The following is a 25,693-nucleotide window of genomic DNA, read 5'->3' on the forward strand; positions in this document are numbered from 1 at the left end:
AGATGGAAGAAAACTGTCCCCATATGTCATATTTAAACAGAAAACAATTCAGACTTTTAATTCTAAACTGACTTTTACATTTTTTAAAAATAGTACCGTATTTTACGAGTAATTTAAATTCCAAATTTCTCCACGTCACGATAGAACGTGTCTTCCGGAACGTGCAGGGGTAGCTTTCCGCACTTTCACTCACTTCGATGTGTCTATAGTGTGTTTCACAGTTGAAAAATAGAGTGAAATCGTAATTCTTTTGTATTCAGCGTTTTAAGGAAAGCCACAATATCACGTAGCAGGCAGTACGCAGAAAAGCAGAATCCGCAAGAACTGGTGAGGGTTGGCATTTCTGAATTACAAGATGGCTGTTAAATCAAAATCACATAATTGGTAGTCAGATTTCTGTATTACAAAGACTTTGAATTAACAAGGTTTTACTGTATCGCAAAACTAACATCAGATTTTGCCGGTGTGTCTATTTCAAGTGTTTACATTGCACGAAAAGAATTATCCACCATCGGTCGTGTTACTGTCCAGTAAAAAGAGACCACGTGTGAGAAGTGTTTTAGGCCCGTGTTCACCAACGTCGATTTTCAAAACTCTGATATGTCATTATTTCGGATAACGCTCACTTCCGTATTCACCACAGAATTTATTATCTCGGTTTACCAAAACTAAATTTTTGTTTCAATCCCAGTTTGAACCGCATTTTTTCATACTGACGTACAGAAAACAAATGACTACGTGCTGCCGCCACTATTGAATTGTAAACAAGTTTTTTATTCCATCCGGGGTTTGCAAATAATTTGCATAAATTATGTCCGCAATTGAGCAGAAACAGAGAAAGAAGCCTAATATGACTTTCCAAGAGAGTGAATTGTTATTGAACTTTGTGGCAGAAAGCATTAACAAAGGGAATAAGAAAAACCAATTATAGCCTATACATTGTACGTCACTCAAAAAATAAGTCAGTATTCCTTCATTCTTCATTAAAAGTCACCCAGTCGTGTACCGTACAAGATATTAGCTACAATTGAGGAATTCATTTTAGGCCTACCTATGTGTTGGGAATACCAGGTTATGTTCGGAAGCTTTGGATAACCTAAAATGTGTGACGTTTATTAATTGCATAATCTTGATCATATTACTTGTCACTGTGATTTAATCTTTCAATTAGATATTCCAGCCGCCTACGGGCATTAGACGTGGAGTGTGACGAACTTGTAAGTAATTTAGGAGAGGATTCAAGTGATGCAAGAAACAATGAATCTTCCCATCTACAGGGAATCGAGCCTATTGCAAGTTCAGATTAATGAAATACCTGTCACATAAGTAGATCTACTAGCTCATTTTCATGGAAAATATATTTCATAGCAGTGATATTTGCGTAAAGACCACGTGGACCTCACGGAGTGATACGAAATATTTGTTTATGCCTAAGTTACTCTTCCGATGAAAGGAATTTTAGTTCATTTCATTTTCTTCAAAATGAGCCTTTCTAAAATGAGGGTGCGGGCATTATTCGACGGGTGGCTGTCTTAGTATAGCCAATGTAAATAATTATGGCACTAAGAGGGTTAAGAGAATCGAGTGCCCACATTCACATACACTGTAGTTGGGTGTATTTTATTCAATTCCCAGTTTGTCTCAGTTAATCTAATGAAAGCCTGTTTACATTTGTGATGTTCCACCATTTAGTGTCCCATTGACTCAACACACACACACCTCCAGTGAGTGTTATTGGGTGATGTTTGCTGGTACTCCGTATCGTGCCGTTTGCAGGAAGGATGTTCAACTCCGCCCCTCCTGGCAGTCGAGCCGCTTCCGCTAGGGTCACTGCCTTGTTGGTCAGATGCAACGTAGGTACAGAGATGGCAGCTGTAGTGCGGATGTCAGGCGAATCTCGCATACGGTGATGAGAGGTCACACACGCTGAAACAAGCAATTATTATCATATATACTATTTCAGTAGTATAGATCCCTTTTGCGGCATTCACAAGTAACCGATCGTGACAATGAACATTCAAAAGAGAGAGAGAATAGACATTAGCAGTGACGAATTGCACTCTCATTTCATAAATATCAATATGCGATTTGCAAATACTGTTGCTGTAGGAAAATACGCGCCATCATTGCTGTCCACTTCACATTTTGGCCGCTGGGATGCCTGTTTTATGTCATTATAATATGCCATAACTATCGGTTAAGGAAAGAATGATAGTAAAACCAAAAATTACTTCCGGAACATTCATCAGTATAACAATGCACTTGCATTTGCTTCCGTTCAAGTGGATACCATAAATATTAAAATATCAAAGATTGCATCAAGTGATAAGTAAGACTAATATTTTACCTATTTGTGTATTCCTTAGTTCACCAGTAGTTCACCAGGGGGCTGCTTCACCACATACTTTATTAATATTACATCTGTAATTGGAGTAGTATTAACTCTGTTGGTAATAAATGAACAACAGTAGTTCTATCATGTACTTCAGTAATGTACCATGGTTTGGTCATCTCAAAAAACCTACAAAGAACAGCTAGAGCAGGGATGGCAAACCTATGACACGTGCCACTAGGTGACGCGCGAACAAGACTTCAGTGGCATGTCAGACAACATACCACATATTTTAATGTTTTTAATATGTAATAGATAGATACTGGGATTCTTTGGACATATGAGGATGGAGGATTCGAGACTTCTGAAACAACTAGTACAACACAATCTTGTCTCAAAAAATACCACAACAGGATGTAAATGGATCAGAGAATTAAAGGGGCCCATAGATGTGCAATATTGTGCAATTTATAGTGTGTATTTAATACTGAAGGGTTGTGCAATATACTGTACAATATCAAGAAAGTTTGAAATATATTGCGCAAATCGCAAAATAGGGGAGAAGGGGGCACATTTGAACAAATTGAGAAAATTTTTTTTCTTACTACCCGAAATATTTTATTAAGCAAAATCACAACAATCTTGAAAAAGTAGCATATTCTACATAGTTTCAAATCAAATGAACCACAAAATTAAGGCTCTTATGCATCCTATTAATAGAAAACGGTATGGATGTAACATGTTCATAACTACCCCACCCCTGGGGTACCTTTGAACTACACATGGGGCACTTAACTTCCATCGGTTCAAAATAGATTAAGTATGTAAGATTTATGTTGTTTGAAGGACACTTTTCACTTGATTACATAACTTTGTCCATGCAAAAGTTGAAGTTGACACCAAAAGTTTTCAATGCTGCACTGGAATTGGCGGTGGAAGTTTGACAACAATATCACCCGTTTCAACTTCACTGATATCATCTATCTCCGGAAATAGCAACTTCCACGTCTACCCGTTCCTGCGCATGAATTTTATCTTATACGTAAGACTGTCGGATGTTTCGATTACTTGACCTACAAACAACACCTTGTTTTTCTTTGTAGCTTATCGAATTAACAGAAAGTCACCTGTTAATATTTTTTCATTGTCTACCATCTCAAGAGACCCCACGATTTCTTCAAAGGTCTCAAAATCTGATTCATCGTGAACTGAAATATCCTCATCACTTTCACTGGAAGATGAAAAAGTCAGTTGTTTCTTAGGATTCTTCTGAATTCCTCGAGATTTGCTTTGATTTTTAGCCTCCGTGCCATATTTGTTCTTTAGAGCAGCCCTTGCTACAGTTTTCTCCTCAATGCAGTCTTTAACTGGGGTAGCTGTTAAAATGCGGGATTTAGCTTTCTTTCTATGCCTTTTTTTTTTTTTTTTTTTTTTCGCAACTAGGTCCAGCTTTCGGAAAGGGTCGAATATCTTCTGGTGAAAGGTTCTCAATTTGTGGTCTTTGAGTTTCCTCGCAAAATTCTCCAATAGGCCTAGATGTTCCAGGCGTGGTAGCAGAATGGACTGAGTTCTCTGAAACAGTGACTTCTTCACTGGTAACGCATGATGGCTCGAAATCCTCATCACTGAAAGCAAGCCTAGAAAAAGGCCATATTCCTGTCTTAGAAATAGCAGCAGTTATGTTCTTCACGGTGAAGGAAGCTCGAAAGGCAACATTCGTTAATACTGCTAAGTCATGAATTGTTACAGTTTTACCAGAATTAGCAGTCATCCAGTCGTGCTCTGCGATTCGTAGCTTTCCTTTGAATGGCCCCATGACTCCTACATCTAGTGGCTGCAGCCGGTGTATACAGTGCGGGGGGAAAGTGACCAAAACGATACCATGCTTCCGGGCATACATAATAGAATGCAGAGAGCAATGGGACTCGTGGTTATCCATTAACAAAATAATAAGGTCTTTCTTCGAACACCTAGTCATTTTCTTGACATGCTCCAGTAAGTACCATTAAAAACAAAGGTCCTGTCATCCAGCTACTTCTAGGACTATTGACTAGGCCCAGGCTTCCAGGTGGTGCACGAAACATCAGTGAGTCAGCAAGTCTCGCCCTTGGAAAGAAGAAAACAGGTGGTAAACTATTACCAACAGCATTGATTATCATACAAACCTTTACCATTGTCCCACGCTCTCCAGAAACTACTCGCCCAACCTGCTTTACCCCCACCTGTGCAACAACATTTGGAGACTGTACAACTGTAGATACCCCCGTTTCAACGAGATTCAAAACTCTGTCCGCACTGACTGGCACCAATTTAAATGCGTGCTCATAATTGTCATAAAATTCCATTACATTTGGTTTGTTGAACACACTGGCTCTGGCGAGACCTGTATTTTCAGGCTTACGAAGATCAAGTTTCTTATGTCACTTCATAAACCCCTGTACCCAGTCAGTTCCTGCAATGTTGTTTTCATCCCAGGTAGCTGGATATTTACAGCCTGATTTCTTAGCATAATTGTACGCGAACCGACGGATTTGCACGTAAGTCATTCCGTAACTAATTTTAGAGCACTTAACAATGTAATCTTGTAGCATTAGCTCTTGATTTTCACTGAACACTTGATGACTTGCATACCGCGAAGAAAACACACGAGATTTGTTTAGGTCATTATTCTCCTTTTTAACTCTGTAGTACAATGCAGTGCGAGTCATTCCATATTTTGAAGCAGCCTCCCTCAACGAAAGACTTTTCTCCATGACAGCTCTTACAGCTTCCCCTATAACCTACTCTGGGACATCTGGTTTATTTCTCTTCTTAATGTAAGTACGAACCATCGTTTTCCTCAGTCCTAAAATAAATTCAATCTAATCAGCAGGAGTTTTTGTTATATTTTGCTTCATAAACACGTGTACTTACAGTGGGGCACATTTGAACAGTGTTCAAATGTGCCCCCAAAGGCAGTGTTCAGATCTACCCCGCATGCAGCCATTAACCATAATCTAAAATTTTGCTGAACAACAAGACCTTGCAACAGCTTTGTTCTACTGGCACGCTTCACAACCCATTAATATGTAGTACAGCAGAAACAAACTTACCATTTATGGAACAACACAGTCACAAACACCTTACAAAGTTCACTTGGCAAATTTACTTTCAGTGCAGCGTAATACTTGTTAATTCACCCGCATCAAACACAACAAATAAATAATGAAATTATATATTAGGACTTTCAATTGTTCAATTGTTTGGCAGGTTATTCAAATTGTTCTAATGTGCCCCATGTTCAAATGTGCCCCCTTCTCCCCTACTGTGCTGTGTGTTGGCAATAATGTGCAATATCCCGTCCTCCCGCCAGTTGGTATCAACAAGCGTTGGAGAAGGTATCATGATGGCAGGCAAAAAGGAGGAGAAAAAGTTTATTATGGAGTTTATCGAAGTGTACCATGGCCTTCCGGCTCTGTGGGACGTTAAGAGCAAAGCGAGGAGTTCATCATACAATTCACCATTCATGCGCAGAAAGTTTTGAAAATCATTTGGTTCCCATTTTCTCAGTTCACTGAGTAAATTTTCATGAGTGTACTTTTCTCTGTCTAGAAACCAGTGTTTGGCCCTTGTGCTTCTTTTCCGTTTCTGCTTCTTTTTGGTACTTATGCCCACGGCGATCAAAATACAGCAAAGATCAGTGTCACTCAATATAATCATCAAATAAAATACCAGCATGGACTGACTATATATTGCAACGCATATTGTACGTCTATGACCGCTTTGCATAATATATTGCACAACTATCAATATTATCTCCACACGATTCTATTTATTGAAAAAACTCGATTTTTGTGCAATAATATTGTAAGTCTATAGGCAGCTAACAATATATTGTACAATCCATTTTGCGCAATAATATTGCACGTCTATGGGCCCCTTAAGAGAGGATCTGTAGGAAACAGACCTTACAACAGAAGACACCACAAATGAGATAAAATTGAATACAAAACTCAAGAATACAAACCTCCGTTTTACCCTTACATGAAACAAACCAACAACACGCATATTTTCAACCGAGGAAAGGGCATGAAGATCAGACCGTCTGAAGAAGTACTGGGAGGACCGCAAAGCCCGAACAATCCCTTCAAAGATACCTGAACGATGGACTGACTAAAGTGAACCTATGCGGTCATGAAAGAAGAAGAAAAAGAAATAGCAACAAAATGTGGATCACAGAAAATCCCAGAACATTATTCTAAAAATGAGATAAAACTAATCCAGACAATAACAGAGGAATAACCCTTTTGGACTGCACTTACAAAATTTCCTCCTGCATAATTTATAATAGGATAAAAAAACATTCTGGAACCACAACTTGGGGAATACCAACGAGGATTTTGTCCATACAGAAGTTGTCCAGATCAAACTCTCAGCCTGAAACTAATAATGGAATAAAAGCTTATGATAGTATATACAGACCCTCTCTTTTAAAAATGCTCAGATCATATGGCCTTCATCCCAAATTAACAAAACTTATTGAACTAACTTTAACCAACACAATTTCAAAAGTAAAATTAAAGGGAAAAATGTCAAATGCTTTCACTATAAATACAGGCCTCAGACAAGGTGTTTTTCAATGTGGCTCTAGATTATATAATGAAAGTTTGGCAAAAAGAAAACCCACCTAAAATCAAAATTGGAGAAAAACCACCCTCAATAAGGACATACTACCTAGGGTTTGTAGATGATTTAGCTCTCTTAGCCCTTGACATGGAAGAAGTCTGTGCTCAAATAACCAGTCTCTAGAAAATTGCATTAATAATAGAATTACAAATATCCTTTGAGAAAACTGAGATCATGCCAATTATTATTATTATTATTATTATTATTATTATTATTATTATTATTATTATTATTAGTAGTAGTATTATTATTATTATCATCGTATGGCATTTACAAGCATAATCTGTAAAATTATACAATTAACATACAAATTAAAATATAGAGGTAATTAAACTAGAATGTCCAGCTTCGACAACCAGTCTACTGCACTTGGTGTCAATTCATGCAAAGTCCGTAAACCATCCTTAAATGCTGACAGTGGACAGCTCTCAACAAAATGAAGCAATGTCTGCTTCTCAGCACCACACTCACACGCAGCACTTTCACAATATCCCCACTTTTTCATCATATATCGGCACCTGCCGTGGCCTGTTCTGAAACGGTTGAGTTTTGACCACTCATGTCGAGGAAGATCGAAACCTGGCACTTTCTTCGTTGGGTCTTCAATCAGAAAGGCATTGGTGGGTGGACATTGTTCCCATCGCTGTCTCCATTCTGCTGTTACACTGAATTTTTCGTATGAGTATAGATCAGTCCAGAGTGGATTCCTGGATTTTAACCTCATCACAGGTGGCTCTCGTAAGGCATTGAACAAAAGTGAGTTCCTGTGTGCAAAGGTCTTCTTGAGCAACTGTACTTTCGCTGTTTTTCTCCTCAGATCTGGAGGAGCAATGTTTGCTAAAACAGGCAGCCACTGAGTAGGAGTGGACCTCACTGTACCGCTTGACATAAACAAATTCAGCATAAATGATCAAAAAATTAACAAGAGTCCTACAATTTTAATACCTTGGAGAAATCATTACACACAACTTAAGAGAGAAAGCAACATAGATAAAGAGAACCAACAAAATGAAAAAAGCACAATTCCTAACCTGGTCAACTTATAACAAAAAATGCTTGTCAATAGACACTAAGATCGAACACTATAAAACTGTAACTTTGCCCGAAGCCACTTACGAAACCTTGCTCCAAATTTAAAATGAAATTAAAACTGATCAGCTCCTCAAAACTGAAAGAAGAATTATCAGAACATGTATAAATAAAAAGTACCAGGTTGAAGGAGTCTGGAGAATCCTCCCCAATGAAACTGTCTATCAAGAGACTGACCCAGTTACCAGCGTGATGAAGAAAAGAATATATTTCTTTCACATCTTACGATTACCAGAAAACAGGATGACAACTAGTGATGAGAAATCTGGGAAAGAAGATATGAGGGCATTGAATAAAAGAAATTCAAGAGGATCTCAAAACAGCTGGACTCGAAATTACAGATCCAGAGAACAAGAATAAAATTACCACCCTTCTAAAGAATCACAAATTTTCAACAGAAATGATGCACAGAAGGCCGGTAGAGATTTCAGACAATTTAAGAACACTGCGATCAGAACAAATCAAGAAGTATTAGGCAGATAAGAAGAAGCAAACAGTACAACATTCAAAGAAAAAGTGTACATGGAAGACTCAAGTGGTCCAATGTGGCCAATAAAGTTAACAACAATAATAATAATAACAATAATAACAATAATAATAATAATAATAATAATAATAATAATAATAAACAGCAACACAGCCTATTTTAATACTGCACTTTATTAAAGAATTATGTCTAAACACGGAACTCAGCAGCTAAAACAAAAATATAACCTATTCTTAAAATTTACCTGTTTTTTAAATTGTAATTTTCAGTGATTTATGCAAAACAAAATCATGAAACATTCAGTCGAATGGGTTTATATGCTACGCAATCTAATTGAAGTCAAATGAGGGATTTCATGACGATTTTAAATGAAAAGAACACATGGCACAATAGACAGTAAAACATAATACACAAGGCCTTAACTGGCATGCTAGTTTGTAAAGGTTTGCCATCCCTGAGCTAGAGCGTGTAGTTTGAGAAGGGACCAAAGATAAACAGGTTGGCCAAGGAAGAGATAGATCAATCAGATTAGGAATGATCTAGGTGGACGAGGTCTGGATTTGAAGCAGATTTAGAAGAAGAAATCTACATGGAAAGAAGTTAAAGACAAATGCTCATTCACTGCACCTGAAAAACTGGAGTTGTTTCAAGATGATGATAATGAAGAAAAGGAACACACACGAGAACAAATACACTGACAGGTTAGTGTGGGAAGAAGAGTCAAGGACAGGCATGAAAACACAAAAGGAAAAGGACAATCTCCACATCTTCATCACTGCCGCCTCCAAACAGACAGGTTCTCTCCTTACCAATCACAGTTCTTTTACATCATTCCTTCTCGGTCCCTGACAAATTTGTTTCTGCTTCCCAGCTTCATCAGAAAGGCAGGCTTCTCCAAGATTGTGAGGGCCCAATTTGATGGGAAGTGTAGGATATGCACAAAGCTGGATAAATTAGGCAAAGGGAAAGAGACAAACATAAAGATGAATGCAGGTTATAAAAGACTAGGAAAACAGGACAAACACATCGAGAACAGTAACATAAAAGAACACACAAAACATCATCATAAACCAATGATACTTCCACTATTTATATTCCTCCAGTTTGAACACTTGATCTGTAAAATGATCAATATTTCCAATATCAGAAGTACCAGTTACTCTACTGTGTAAAGCAGGAAGGAGAGGCTGGCAGCAAAAGTATCCTTTGTTAAAATCATATACAGTGAAACCTCGTTAGAGCTTTCCTCATTAACACGTTTTCCCGCTTAGCACGTCGTAAATTCGAAGTCCCGATTCTCTTCGTATTAAATCTATATAAGTCATGTTACAATAATAGAGTTTCTCCAAAACTTCTCATATTAAAACAGGGCTAGATATTATTCATCACTGTGATTTGTATTGATACAGTAAGGGGATAACACATGAATGTATAATACAAGAGATACTTACTAGTGGTTGGCAATTGGGGTGCTTGCGTGTGATGAACAGTGAGTGCCAACGGTTGTGGGTCCGTGGGGAGCATACGAAGTCCTGACGGCGTAAGGAGCTGGATGGTAGGACTGACGAGGGCAGCAGCCAGGCCCGGCCCTGCGCTCACCATCTGAGAACGCATTACAAATGCTACATAATATCAAACAGGCACACAGTAAAATGTTAATCATTTTCAGCCACGACATATTCAAAATGTATAACTTCAAACACTCATGTATAGTATTTAGTGCCATATCTCACTTTTCCCCCTGAAAATTACAGTATAAAATGGGGGTGCGAGATATGCAGAAAATTAGTAAATCAAACTTGATTAGAATTAAAATACTTTTTAAAAGTAATAAAAAGCCTCAAGATTTTGCATAATGGATTGCACTTTATTACATTCCATAACGTTACTGAATATTAGCAAAACTTAATAATTTTGTAAAATTCCATTTGTGGTTGAATGAGCTTCCCTTACTTCCTCTTCGTGAATCAGGCTATCCAGCCATGGCTCACTTTCAGTTCCATATGGCTAACACCCTGCTTTCATATACTTTAAATTGTAGCACTTTGTGTGGAACATCATATCCATAGTCGTCTAAACATTTCATGAACTGAAGCAGTTCATTTTTGACCTCAGGTAACTTTCAATTTTTTGTCTCAGGAATGCTTTTCTTGATCTGTTCACATTTTCAAGAGCAACTTTCGGTTTTCACCTGTAGTGTGTGTTTAACTGAATCGCATTCAATTCACAGCCTGTGGCACAATTACTGTGTTTCTCTGCAAATTGCATCACTCTAAATTTTAAAACTTGCCATTAAACTTGAATGATTCTCCATAACTCGCCAATAAACAAAGTTACAAGTAATAAATCTCATTGTAGACCGTATTCGACATCAGAAATAAACGAAGTAACACTTCAAAGCAAACTACAGTATTGCAATACACTGGACTCGATCTTATGCCTAACGTCCTGCACATACCGTATGCTGGTATCCTGAAATTGCAGCCACCGAGTTCACGAGTTAAAACTACAAATAGATAAATGATGGGAATTAAAATAATAATAATAATAATAATAATAATAATAATAATAATAAACAAAAACCACTACTCTTTGCAGACAACAAAAATATAAAAGCCATTTCCAAGGAACTTTAATATTAACAACTAACCACACAAATGATAAACCTGCAATGTTGCCTACATTATTGATAATAATGGCGTATGGCCTCAAGAGAGGCCTGGTGCGGGTCTTTTTCTAGTAGACGGCCTATTAGACGACCTGCATGTCTGTGAAGATGAGGGCCCTACCTAGGATGATTTCTAATGCAGAATACGTCACACACACCCAGCCCCCGAGCCATTGGAATTAACCAATTAAGGTTAAAATACCCGACCTGGCCGGTAATCAAACCCGGGACCCTCTGGACCAAAGGCTAACCATTTAGCCATGGAGCCGGACAATATTATTGATGATAGTGAATAAGAAAGAAGAACTGAAGGAGAGTAAAATCTCAAGCCTTACATTTCAAAGGATCACATCACCCACTGGGGTAACAGCATCATTTTTTGTTGTTGCCAAAAAAAAAACAAAAAAACAAAAAAAAAAAAACAAAAAAAAAAACCAACCATTTGAGATCCAAACTGGAATCAGATAAGGTGATGGACTCTCCCCACTCCTTTTTAACTGTCTTGGAAAAAATCATTCAAGAATGGAGGAAGAAGTTGAACAATCTCCTTTGAGAAGACAAAGAACATTATGGACATCAGTTGTAGACCACAATGGATGATCACTGATAATGGGAAGATTGTACAGATCAAGAATTCAAGTCTCTGGACATTAACAGGAAGCTATCAATGCCAGGACCCTTAGAGCAGGCATATCAGCTGAAGAAAACCGTCTGTAACAAGAAGATACTGAGTACCCAGCCAAGTTTAGACACTAAGTTCACATACCATTTAATTGAACTTAAATATGCCTTGTTGTACCATTTATTTTCATTACTTTACATGATATTATCACCGACACTGAAAAAGCATGCTTTACAGCAACGTAATGAGGAAATATCCAAACTACTGTCAGAAGTACTTTGTAAAGTAGATCATAAAACAGTCGTCTACCTGCAGCGCCACCTTGCACCGGTGGCATTCGAACGAAGATTCCTTCCTCAGACCCTGTATCACACAGACTTTGCACCTCAGTGATGGGATAACCTTCTTCGTTGTTGGGGGTATTTTGGTTGGAAAGTGTCCCCAGTGCCTCCCTTGAAGTCTCGGTGTGCATCCGCAGGGCTTGGGCGCCCTCGCTGTGTATAGTTAGGCAAGGTCACACCTTGCCAACAGCTGTTCTGCCAAATTGATCCGGAAGTTGGTAAAGCCTACTCGCTTCTTGTTAGGGTTGAGGTGGCGATGAATTCAGAAGTGTCATGTCCAGCATGTAGAAGTAGATTTTTTGTATCCTTTTATATACTTCCCCATCAAGGGGAATGTGGCGATTCTCTGGTCATGGAAATCAACACCACCCATTCCACAATTGTAGTCAACAACAAGACTGGGTCTGAAATACTTCCTGCCATCATACTTTACCACTTCAAGGTAATCTGGCCTTCATTTCATCCACAGATACACGAAAGCAGTATTCCTTTTCTATGACATTACCCTATTTATATCCTAGACAGCTGATACAAGACATTTACTTGCATAAGCATTTGTCTCTTTGGTTAGAAGTTCCCAAAATTCTTCTAATAGAAATTTGTTCACAACCTGCAGGTTGTTCGGGCATTGTCCTAGGTGCCTTTGAACAACACTATTTATTTCACCAGTTAAGATGTATGAATGATACTCTGGAGTATTATTTACGTGCTCCCAGTTCCATTGCCTATCGTGTAAAATATGATTAGAAGCTGATGGTGTGGCATCAGATGTAAGCCTAAAATTCAGTGACACACATGATGGCAAAACAGCACTTTGTTCACCATTACCAGCGCTCACATCACTGTTAACAATTATTAATTTCACTACTTTCACTTCCACTAAATTCTTCGTCACTTTTTTCTATATCAATGTTAGTCTCTTCTAAAATTTCCCTTATAATCGCTTCGTCACTCAACTTGGAGGCAGCATGATTTTGCTTACGATGAGGTTGCTAAGATACAGGTTATACTGTCTACGGAATAACTGCACAGAAGTGTTTATCAGGTACATCAATGGAATAAAACAGTGCTTCCATCTATCAAGAGGTTACCTAAATCTTTTCACAAAGGAAACCGGCTTGGAGCGGGTCCAGAAATAAACACTACGTGCGGACGGAGAGATCTGTCTTTGTACCAGAGTGCAGTCGAGAGCCAGGACGGAGAGATCCGTCCAAGTATGTCAAGTGGTTAAATTGAAAGGATTATATGCTTTGGAGACTTTGACAAAGAGTAGATGGAGCAAGTCAGCCAGCTAGGAAAAAAAAGAAAAACTGAAGATACCATGGAAGAGTGTAGGCAGCAGATGAGTTGACAAGCAGGTATTTATGTGAATAATCCCCGCATATTGTTTTTAAAACTTGAGGCGCGAAATTGGGGTGAGAGTTATATTTGCGTCAAGGTTGGTAACACGCTCCTGGTTCACATCGTTTTCGTTGTTGGATGTTTAGTTATGCTTTGTGTAACCGCAGAATGAATTAATGAATTTATTGAATTAATTTTAGACTGCTTCAAGAACTCCATTAAATAATTGTTCACCTGTCAGTAATGAGACCGACACATTGTATTTTTAACTCAGTACTATTTTAGCTATTCAGATGGTTCAATTTGAGAATATTAGAATCCCGATAACATTTGATTTTGAGGAGGAAACTTAGGCTGAGGATGAAGTTATAAACATTCTTATGAATGTATTGTATTGAATAGGTTGATCATTTTAATAAACGTAATTGTTTTAAGATAATATAGTTTTCAATATGGACCACCATGAAGTTCATTATATGCAATATTGTTAATGCCAATGAAACCAATTTTTTTTTAAATGCCGAGATCAAAGGACTTATGGTTTTAAAGGAGATGGAGTTACTGCATTGTGTTGCAATGCATACGGAAGTGAAATACTTCCTCCCCTTGGCATAGGAAAGTTCAATAACTATGCTTCCGTACAAGTACAAGTACAAGGCATCTAAGAATGCAAACATTACAGTAATCCAAAAAGTAAGGCACTTGCACAGGGGAGCCAGCATAATTTGACTTCGTCTAATTTCTTTTCATTCGTTCCACATGAGGTTATGTTTGCCAGTGATTTACCCAAGTGCTTTATTTGAATAATATAAATATAATATAAATTCACCTTGCTGAATACATTTTGGAAATAGCCTTTTTCCATGGCATTTGGAAGGTTTAAACTGTGAATCAAAGTGATTGCATGCATTAATGGGTCTTAGAATACTTCATGACAAGACAAGGTTTGGCATTTCTGAATTACGAGAGAAATGTCATGGCGGGAAATCGCACAAGGATAGAGTCACAGTCGTGTGTTGCAATGCAGGCAGAAAAGAGAGACTTCCTTCCCTCGTCATAGGAATGTTCGATAAGTTACGATGTTTTAAGGACATCGAGTACTTTCTGTGCAAGTACAGTACAAGGCATCTAAAATGCATACAGTACAGTAATCCAATGAAGCAATGAATAAAGCACTTGCACAGGGCAACCAGCATAGATTGCTCGTCTTGAAATAATATTTTCTTTCATTGTGTGAGATTATGTTTGCTAGCGAGTAATCCAATTGCATTATTTGAATACTGTAAATGTGCCTTGTTTGATACCAGTGGCGTGCACTGAACCCCATCTACCCCAGCGTTGCTGGGGTAAAGAACTTTGTATTAACATTTTCTAATTATTCCATAGAACGCTTTTTATAATGTTCAAAAAACTGTGAACATCTAACCCAAGCCAAGTACAGCTGTCTCGACAATCTGCTTGCACTACCACAGTTCAGCTTCTCCAGCGAGATGGGTTTCCTTGCTGGCGCGATAGAGAAATTTAAGGCCGCTTGGGTGACGCATGCACTTGAAGCTTCCTCGAGGCGGAGCTGTGCCTCCTCCCCCGACAGCAATTTATGGCAACAGGCCAGCTAGCTTAGGTAAGGGGTGTTAGCTTTAATACTTGACACTCGAAGTCTTCAGCGTCACACACTAGAGATTGCAAGAAAAATATCAACATCTTAACAGTATAGCCACTTGCACATCATCTTACTAATAAAAATAGAGCCAGTATATGAAATCAATTATAATACAGAAGAATATATTTTAGTCTTGGGTTTCGGCATATATACAGTTTTTTCGAGCAATTTATTGGTGGCACGTGTAGAGTATGTGTTCCGATAGCCGCAGAAAAATATTTAGGTTGCCCAGCACGAACACAGAGTTAAGCGCGAATGGTTATCTGTGATGGTGGTATATAGTGAATATTTGTAGTGTTCTTCTTGGATTATAGGTGGAGGTTTCGCAAGTTCTGGGACAATCTTCATGAATATAACGTGTGTTATACGTCGTGATAAATATCTCCCCTCGTTTGTTGTTGATGCATGTACCTCAATATGCAAGTGAAACTATAAAACTTCAACAACAGTAAAATACCAGTTAAATTTTGCTGATTAGTTTAGATTAGGCCTTTTAAGTAAAAAACAAATATTTAGTCCCAGTGTATTTTTGTGAAAACTATGACTGTACTATCACGAAGCATCACCGGATGAAACTGCAAATTGTTTAAAATCTGCTATAGATTAAGTTATGATGGTGTCATCACTGCCGTGAATATCAATTTGAAAGTATGTGCATTCATGTGATTGAAAATATGTTTGGAAGATCTTTCTCAGGTAGACCTTTCCATGAAAAATGCAGCCTCATAAAATGGTAATGTTGACTTTAGAGAATGTAGTGGGGCTACGATTAATTATATTTTAAAAAACATTTTTGTAGCTGGGGTATACATTTCGGAAATAGCTCTTTCCATGGCATTCGACAGGTTTAAACTGTGAATCAATATTAACTGCTTGCAGTAACGGGTCTTAGAATATTTTGTGACGCGGCAAGGGTGGGCATTTCTGAATGACAAGTTGGTGGTTAATTCAAAATCATGTAATTTGAAGTAACCTTTTTGCGCCCCCACGACTTAACAAGGGTTTACTGTATCGCAAAACTAAGAAACAAGTTCGCAGGTGTGTGTGTTTCAAGTGTTTACATCGCACAAAAAGAATTATCCACCACTGGTCGTGTTACTATCCGAGTAAAAAGAGACCACGTGTGAGAAGTGTTTTAGACGTGGAGTGATAATGCATTTTTATCTTCTCAAATATGTTCAAGCAAAGTAGCTATATCTGTCATGTTCATATTTGCTTAAATACCACGTGGAACTCAAGGACTGATATGAAAAATTTGTCTATGCCTACGTTACTCTTTCGATGGAAGGAATTAGTTCACTTCATTTCTTTTTTCTAAATGGTCCTTCCTAAAATTATGGTGCGGGGATTATTCGGCGGCGGGGATCATTCGCATAAATGCGGTATTCTTGAGATCTAACGAGGATTTATACAGAAGGATAAGAGTCAATAACACTGTCAACTGAAAAGAGAATGTCAGTGATCTATGAGCACACCATCTGTATGACTAACCGAGATAATCTGACCGAGACTAGAGGCAACAAATTTGAGATGTAAGAAAGCTCCAAGAGAAATCTGTATCCCAGAAAATAAAATCAATGGCAAGGGATGAATTCAAGTGGATGGTCAAAAGTTACCAAGGGTTTAAAGTGAAATCAGACCCCAGAAGACAAGGAAGGCATTTAAAAGCAGTCTTATGTCGAACAGGAGTAATTGTTGTTGAGTTTGTATTGTTTTGTTGTTGTGTTATTGTATTGAGTGTTGAGTGGTCATTTAACGAGTCGTGAGCTAAAAGTTCAGTGTGTGAAGTGGTCATGTGAACTGACAGATGGACTTTAGAGGTACTGGCAGGATGTCAAAGCCAGCAGAATAACAAGATCCAGACACTGATAATGAGATATAGAGGCTCAACTTGAATATATAAATAAAATACATTCTTTGCCTAGACAATGATCACAACAGCTTTGAAAACACATCAATATTTTCAGCTTTGATGAATACACTAACTTCTTTTACAAACATTTCATCATGCTACATAAGGAGCACTATTTTCTTGGAAAGAAAACCTCAAAAGAAATGCATTCAACTATACAGTAAAACCTCAAAAGAAACGCATTCAACTATACAGTAAAACCCATGCCCATGCTCCCACTAATGATAAAAACAACTCCTCAAAAGACCAGGAGGAAACAGGAGAATTTTGGGACCTATTGGACCAGACCATAGATAACATCCCCAAACACCATATAAAATTATTAATAGGCGACTTCAACGCTCAACTAGGCAGAGAAAGAAAATACCGTGACATCATCGGAAAATGGCCAGCACACAAGAAAACAAATAAAAATGGAGAGAGACTAGTTGACCTGTGTAGAAACCATAATTTAATCTCAAAATCTACATGTTTTAAGAGGAAACCTCAAAAACTCAAAACATGGAAACACCCTGACTACACTAAGGGAGAATGGCAACTCGACCACGTCTGCATGGACAAATACCACCACAAAGAGATCTATAACGTCAAAGTCCTCCGAGGAATAGACACAGGTTCAGATCACTACGTAGTTAAAATTAAAATTAAACTCACTCCCCAGAGGAGACAACAAAAGCAAGCCCTTAAAACTAAAAGAAAAATAGATCCTACCCAGCTAATCAACAACAAAAATTACCAGAAAGCAACTGAAAAAATAAAAATCACAGACAAACTTGAAGACTTAGTACACAACCTTAAACAAATTGCAGAAGACCTAGCTCCAATTAAACCACGTAAAAAACACCAATGGTGGAACAGTGAATGTGATGAAACAGTGGAGAAAAGACATCAGGCATGGCTATTACATCAGTCCCAAAAGACAGAAATATCCTATCAAAAGCTAGTAAAACAGAGAAAAGAAACTACCCAAGTCTTAAGAAGAATAAAAAGACAACATCATAAGGACACCCTGCAGTTAATTGAAGAACAGTTCAGTAAAACTAAATCAAGGGACTACTACAAAACCTTCAGAAAGCAGCTCCAAAAATATGAACCCCCGACCCTACTGATGAAGGATGAAGATGGTAAGCTGGCCCATAACAATAAAGACAATGCAGAAATTCTGGCTAAACATTTCAACAAGCTTTTAAATTGTGAGGAACCTACAGAACTCCTTCATTTGGACACCAACACCCCGATAAAAACATCACCAGAAAACATCAATCCCCCCACAATAAAGGAAGTCTACCAAGCTCTGAATAAATTAAAAAACTACAAAGCGCCAGGAGAAGATCAGACCTTTGCGGAAATCTGGAAATATGCAGGAACCTCAGCAAAAGTTGCCCTCCATCAACAACTTGTATCTATCTGGATTAAAGAAGAACTACCAGAACACTGGACAACAGCCCTCATTCATCCTCTGCACAAAAAAGGGGACAAAACCGACCCTAATAACTACAGGGGAATCTCTCTCCTAGACATAACATACAAAATATTTTCAATAATCATCCTTAATAGGATAAGTTTACAACTTGAGAAAGAACTAGGAGAATATCAAGGAGGTTTCAGACCCTGGAGGAGCTGTCCTGATCAGATCATGAGTCTTAAGTTGATAATGGACTATAACAGGAGAAGGAACAGAGATATGGTGATAACATTTGTAGATTTCAAGAAAGCTTATGATTGCATCCATAGAGAATCTCTGTTTAAAATTTTAAGGCACCTTGGACTACACCCCAAATTAATAAACATGATAAAATTGACTCTCACCAATACCAAGTCAAAAGTGAAGTTTAGGGGGGAAACATCAGAGACATTTGAAATTAAAACTGGACTACGGCAGGGAGATGGGCTCTCACCACTATTATTTAACTGTGCTCTAGAAATGGTAATGAGGGAATGGTTTAGAAAATGTCCCCCCAAAATAAAGATTGGCCGAAAAATCAAAACAAATTGCCTGGGTTTTGCTGACGATTTAGCATTACTAGCAGTGGACATAAAAGAGGCAAAAACCCAGATATCAGAACTTCAAAACATTGCAAATAAAATTGGCCTCAAAATATCATTTGAAAAAACAGAAATTATGCCCCAAAAACCAACACAGCTAAAAGAAGTCACCATAAATGGTAATAAAATCAAAATAGTAACTCAGTTTAAATATCTTGGAGAAGTAATAACACATAACTTAAATGAAAAAATCTCAATCCAAGTAAGAACAAATAGATTAGCTAAAGCACAAAAATTAACATGGGATATCTACAAAAAGAAATGTCTATCAATAAATACAAAAATAAAACACTACAACACAGTTATAAAACCGGAAGCTACATATGCAGCAGAAACACTCTTTTACCTGAATAAACAATCAAAGACTGACATACTTCAGAAAATTGAAAGGAGGATTGGAAGAACCTGTATCAACAAAAAATATCAGAAAGATGGACAGTGGCGGTTAATACCTAACAAAGTCGTGTACAAAGAGCTAGAACCCATTACAGATACTATGCGTAAGAGGAGACTGGGATTCTTTGGACATATCATGAGGATGCAGGACTCGAGACTTCTGAAACAACTAGTACAACACAATCTCGTCTCAAAAAATACCACAACAGGATGTAAATGGATCAGAGAAGTAAGAGAAGATCTGAAGGAAATAGGCCTTACAACAGAAGACACCACAAATAAGATAAAATTGAATACAAAACTCAAGAATACAAACCTCCGCTTTACCCTTACACAAAACAAACCAACAACACGCACATTTTCAACTGAGGAAAGGGCACGAAGATCGGAGCGTCTGAAGAAGTACTGGGAGGACCGCAAAGCCCGAACAATCCCTTCAAAGAGACCTGAACGACGGACTGACTAAAGTGATCCTATGTGGTCATAAAAGAAGAAGAAGAAGAAAACCCCAAAAGAAACGCATTCAACTATACAGTAAAACCCCATTAATTCGAAGTAGTTGAGACTTAAAAATTGGACTTTGAATTATGTGATTTTGAATTAACTGCCAATTTGTAATTCAGAAGTACCAACCCTTGCCGCGTTACAAAATATTCTAAGGCCTGTTACTACATGCAGTTTCCTTGATTCACAGTTTAAACCTTTCAAACGCTATGGGAAAAATAAACTATTTCCAAAATGCGTCCAAGAAGGTGCATTTAGAGTATTCAAATAACGCACTTGGATAACTCGTTGACAAACATAACCTCTCGCAACGAAAGAAAGGAAGAAAGAAAAGCACAATTCAAAGATGAGGAGAAATCTATGCTGGCTCCAATGTGCAAGTGCTTGATTCATTGGATTACTGTACTGTATTGTATGCATTTTAGATGCCCTGTAGGTAGCCTACTTGCACAGGAAGTACCCGATGCCCTTAAAACATCGTGGCTAATCGAACTCGCTTCCTTCTGCATAACAACACAATACAGTCACTCTATTCTTGTACGATTTCCCGCCATGGCACTTCTCTCGTACTTCAGAAATGTAAACACTTGTCGCGTCACAAAGTATTCTAAAAGACCCATTAATGCATGCAATCACCTTGATTCACAGTTTAAACCTTTCAAATGCCATGGAAAAAACTATTCCCGAAATGTATCCAACAAGGTGCATTTACAATGTTCAAATAATGCACTTGGATAAATCACTGACAAACATAAACTCACGCTACTAAAGGAAAAAAAAAAAAAAAATTACACAATTCAAAGAAGAGGTTAAATTGTGCTAGTTCCCCTGTGCAAATGCATTATTTTTTGGATTACTCTACTTTTCTACATTTTTAGATGCCTTGTACATGCACAGAGAGTGTCTGACGCCCTTAAAACATTGTGGCTTATCGAACTTCCCTATGGCGAGGGGAGGAATTCTCTCGCTTCCGTGTACATTGCAACACAGTACAATGACTCTCATCCTTATACGATTTCCCAGCTGGCACTTTCTCCTTTAATACCATAAGACCGTTTAGGCTCGGTATTCAAAAAAAGCAATGCAGTTTCATCAGCAATGACAATATTATTCGGTGCCTACGAATTGATTTTATGATCCACGCTTTTTCGTCAACTGTCGGCATCGCCAGTGTCCGCGGATTCTGTTTGTCCACACAGGCGCACACTGCCTGCTGCGTGATATTATGGCATTCCTTAAAATGTTGAATACAAAATAATTCAGATTTCACTCTAACTTAGCAATGATGAAGCACATTGCAGACACACCGAAGTGTGTGAAAGTGCAGAAAGCTACCCCTGCACATGCTGAAGACGCGTTCTATCATGACGCGAATAAATTTTGAATTGAAATTACTCTGTAACATAGGCCTACTATTGTTTTAAAATGTAAAGGCAGTTTTGAATTAAATTGAATTGAATTAAATTAATTGAATTAAAAGTCTGAATTTTGGTAATGGGGCCGACATTGCACTTCGAATTACGAATTATCCACATTTCAAATTAAACAATATAAATAACATGCAAAACAGTACCTTATGTTTCTGGCAATGAGAGCTTCTTTGAATTAGGCGGGATTTTGAATTAACCGATTTCGAATTATTGAGGTTCTACTGTAGTAAGATGCGAGACTACTAATACTGGTGTTTAAGCATACAAAGTAAGTCCACTTACATGTGCTGAGACCGGAAGCTGGACATGGTGCTGTGTTGGTGTTGTTAGGGTGGTGGGAGGTGGTGGTTTAGGACCTTCCCCGCCATGACCATGAAGCTCACTGGGCTGTGGGGGAGAGCTAGCAGTGGGTGCACTCGACAGTGATGACGTACTGCTATAGATCACTCCACACTTGGTCAAGGGCTCCTCTGAATCACTCATCAGTTCCTCTCGCTCTGCAAACACAATGACATAAAAACAAGTTAATAAACAGACCTCAACAAGTACCTTCAAAAATTTAGATTAATGTTTTAATGTAGTAAGCAGTTTGGCCTATGCTGATGACTTGGTCTTAATGGCAGACTGTGCCGAAAGCCTGCAGTCTAATATCTTGGAACTTGAAAATAGGTGCAATGAGTATGGTATGAAAATTAGCCTCTCGAAGACTAAATTGATGTCAGTAGGTAAGAAATTCAACAGAATTGAATGTCAGATTGGTGATACAAAGCTAGAACAGGTCGATAATTTCAAGTATTTAGGTTGTGTGTTCTCCCAGGATGGTAATATAGTAAGTGAGATTGAATCAAGGTGTAGTAAAGCTAATGCAGTGAGCTCGCAGTTGCGATCAGCAGTATTCTGTAAGAAGGAAGTCAGCTCCCAGACGAAACTATCTTTACATCGGTCTGTTTTCAGACCAACTTTGCTTTACGGGAGCGAAAGCTGGGTGGACTCAGGATATCTTATTCATAAGTTAGAAGTAACAGACATGAAAGTAGCAAGAATGATTGCTGGTACAAATAGGTGGGAACAATGGCAGGAGGGTACTCGGAATGAGGAGATAAAGGCTAATTTAGGAATGAACTCGATGCATGAAGCTGTACGCATAAACCGGCTTCGGTGGTGGGGTCATGTGAGGCGAATGGAGGAGGATAGCTTACCTAGGAGAATAATGGACTCTGTTATGGAGGGTAAGAGAAGTAGAGGGAGACCAAGACGACGATGGTTAGACTCGGTTTCTAACGATTTAAAGATAAGAGGTATAGAACTAAATGAGGCCACAACACTAGTTGCAAATCGAGGATTGTAGCGACGTTTAGTAAATTCTCAGAGGCTTGCAGACTGAACGCTGAAAGGCATAACAGTCTATAATGATAATGTATGTATGTATGTATGTATGTATGTATGTATGTATGTATGTTTTCATGGCCCGTAATTGTAGACAGGGTAACATGCTTTTGAGCTTTTGGCATGTCAGAAAGAAGGGTGAAATTCTTTATGTACATAATGCTGAAGGTATATGAGTGGCAAGAATATTTACTACTAGAACCATGTTAAAAATTAAATAACTGGAAAGGAGGTTCAACCTATTCAATACTCAAAGGAAAGAAACGTAGCAATCACATTTCTATTTAAATGGGACCGGTTTCGACCTTAGTCTAGGTCATCATCAGCCATAAAAACATATAAAATGTTTATGAATGTTGGAGGTCAGTTCCACACTCTGTTAGGCACAAAGACACGACACCACAATCTGTCCTGCATAAAGTCACAGGACAGATTGTGGTGTCGTGTCTTTGTGCCTAACAGAGTGTGGAACTGACCTCCAACATTCATAAACATTTTATATGTTTTTATGGCTGATGATGACCTAGACTAAGGTCGAAACCGGTCCCATTTAAATAGAAATGTGATTGCTACGTTTCTTTCCTTTGAGTATTGAATAGGTTGAACCTCCTTTCCAGTTATTTAATTTTTAACATCAATAATTTCAATACGGAACAATGAAAATTTTTATCTTTAAATACTAGAACCATGGCGAATAGAACAGGCTACCTAGCGTGATCACTCTGCTCTCTTAACATTGTCGTTGGTGGCCCCGCCAGAGTGTGGTGCTGCAGTCGCAACGAACCAGCTGCAACAACACGTGCGCCAATTTGTCGACGAAGGTAATAACGGGCATGTGTGAAAGTCATGGTAACAATTTTAATGCCTATTAAGGGAATTTGTTTGTTTTGGTATTTTCCGAAAATCTGTATTAATATCTGTGCAGTGCTTTGTGTGTGCAATCAACTAGTTTTCTATTATTTCGAGAAAATGCTGTACAGTTTCTTTCCTTGTTGTCAATTGGGTTACGGAAGGAAGCCTGATGGTAGATGATTTTTACACCGCCAAAAGAAAATAATCTGTTTGCGAAGTGGACAAGAGTTATTCCACAGAAAGATAAGCAATTGCGAGGCAAAAGGAGAATATGTGCCCTGAATTTTTTTTGGCAGATTTAATTAACGTATAAAGGTGGACTATTTTGTTGTGAACAGTAAAATAGTTGAACTTCCTCGCACGAGCGATGCCTCATATTTTTCCGAATTTACCGAAATACCTAAGCACTGAGGTAAAATCACAAAAGGCACCCAGTAGGGAAAAGAATTAAGACTATATCAAGAGGATAAGGAACAAGAATCACAATGTGAGTGAAGCAGTGGTGGCAACAATGAGCAGTAAGGTTCAAGGTCATCCTAGTTGTAGTCAAATTCACAGCCGATCTAGTTCTCTTACCAATGCCCAAAAGTCAATAGTGTCTCTCAACAGGCGACTAAAAAATGCAATTCGTAATTTAATGCGAGCTAAATGTCTCTTTCCTCGGTCAAAGCTAGGATTAATTTCCTACAGGGGCGGATTAAGAACACAGAATGTTTAATGTTTTATGTGCTCTGTTTAATAAGTATTTTGTTTATGTAAAGCACAATATTGCTTTCACTTTCCATAATGTTCCATTTTATCTCGTGCGTTCTCTCTTATTAAAGACCAAAGATATTTCTTCGTGGGGATTGAGAATATTATTTTATAACTCTCTGACTGTATTATTCATAAGTCTAAACAATTGGGTGTTGTATTTGGTTATTTGCGTATCAGTGTAACCTCCACTAAAACAGCTGACCGTACAAGTTGGTGATTGGCTCCACTAGTGCCGCGGGAGCGCGCTTGAACTCTATGAGTTATATCACTAGGTAACCTATTTATTATGCTCGAACTTCTCTATTCTTTAAATCTATTGTTAGTATAATAGTAAGTTAACTATTTAGTTCTCAGGACCGGCAAACCTAGGTGCTTCGGTGATCTCCCGAGATGTTCTCACATTTTAAACAACCACAATTAATTTTTAAAGTTAATTAATGTAACAATAAAAAACACAACAATATTAAGATAGTATCTGTAAATAAAGTAGGCCTATACTCCAAAGAGTTGTAGAAAATAAGAGTTTAGTATCACCTATCTACTTGGTGAGAAACTTGGCAGGAACTTTTCTCAGTAACAGCCGTTTTGTTGGGTAAATAACCGGTAACACTCGAGTTGAATGCACAATCCAAACATTCATCACTTAACGTATTAATTCTGTACTTATTTTTAATTGAGTTCATACTTGAACATAGAGATGGTAATTTGAAGGTAACAAGTCTTTCAAATTAAGTGGAATGTCAGTCAGTAAAGGATAATTCTCTTGTGGACTCACAGACCACCATTTCTTAGGTTCTACAATGTTTTTCATACATAAGTAATTTCTTAACAAAATAATATCTAGTTCAGCAGCTACCTGATCTATAGCGAAAGTCAAACTGCAAAATAAACTACTTCTAGCATTTGTGTGAGGAGTTAGCACAGGGGATTTGAATAACTTCTCACGATCTACCAGTATATTGTAATAGACTTATTACCTGCCCCGGGTTTCGTTCACAAGTATATGACAAATGAAGCTGGGAACATGAAGAAAGAATACATAATAGGATAAACGCAATGACAGGTTGGTGTGGGGAGAGGGACAAACAGAAAGAGAAGAAGAACAATCATGAAAACTCAGAAGGTCAAGGTCCATCCCCACATATTATTATAACATTTTTATCTTCTTTCTATATAGGGAATTAATTTTGCCGAGGGTTTTTTGTT

At 38.0% G+C, this 25,693-nt stretch overlaps 1 protein-coding gene across 2 annotated transcripts in view; it reads right to left on the reverse strand.

Annotated features, from left to right (window-relative positions):
* LOC136886138 (max-binding protein MNT) overlaps positions 1-25,693 on the reverse strand; it is a 150,934-nt gene that overhangs the window by 25,387 nt on the left and 99,854 nt on the right. Inside the window, exons 5-7 of one of the 2 annotated variants that reach the window (XR_010861709.2) lie at positions 21,776-21,990; positions 10,025-10,175; positions 1,670-1,926 (exon numbers count right to left, since the gene is read on the reverse strand). Coding sequence is in view for 1 of the 2 variants with exons in the window: in XM_067158880.2 (XP_067014981.2) it covers positions 1,720-1,926; positions 10,025-10,175; positions 21,776-21,990 (573 nt within the window). In the remaining variant the exon portion in view is untranslated. The remainder of the gene's footprint in view (positions 1-1,669; positions 1,927-10,024; positions 10,176-21,775; positions 21,991-25,693) is intronic. The other variant, XM_067158880.2, reaches the window with a different exon arrangement.

The sequence above is a fragment of the Anabrus simplex genome, chromosome X (genome assembly GCF_040414725.1).
Source record: "Anabrus simplex isolate iqAnaSimp1 chromosome X, ASM4041472v1, whole genome shotgun sequence".
NCBI lineage: Eukaryota > Metazoa > Arthropoda > Insecta > Orthoptera > Tettigoniidae > Anabrus > Anabrus simplex.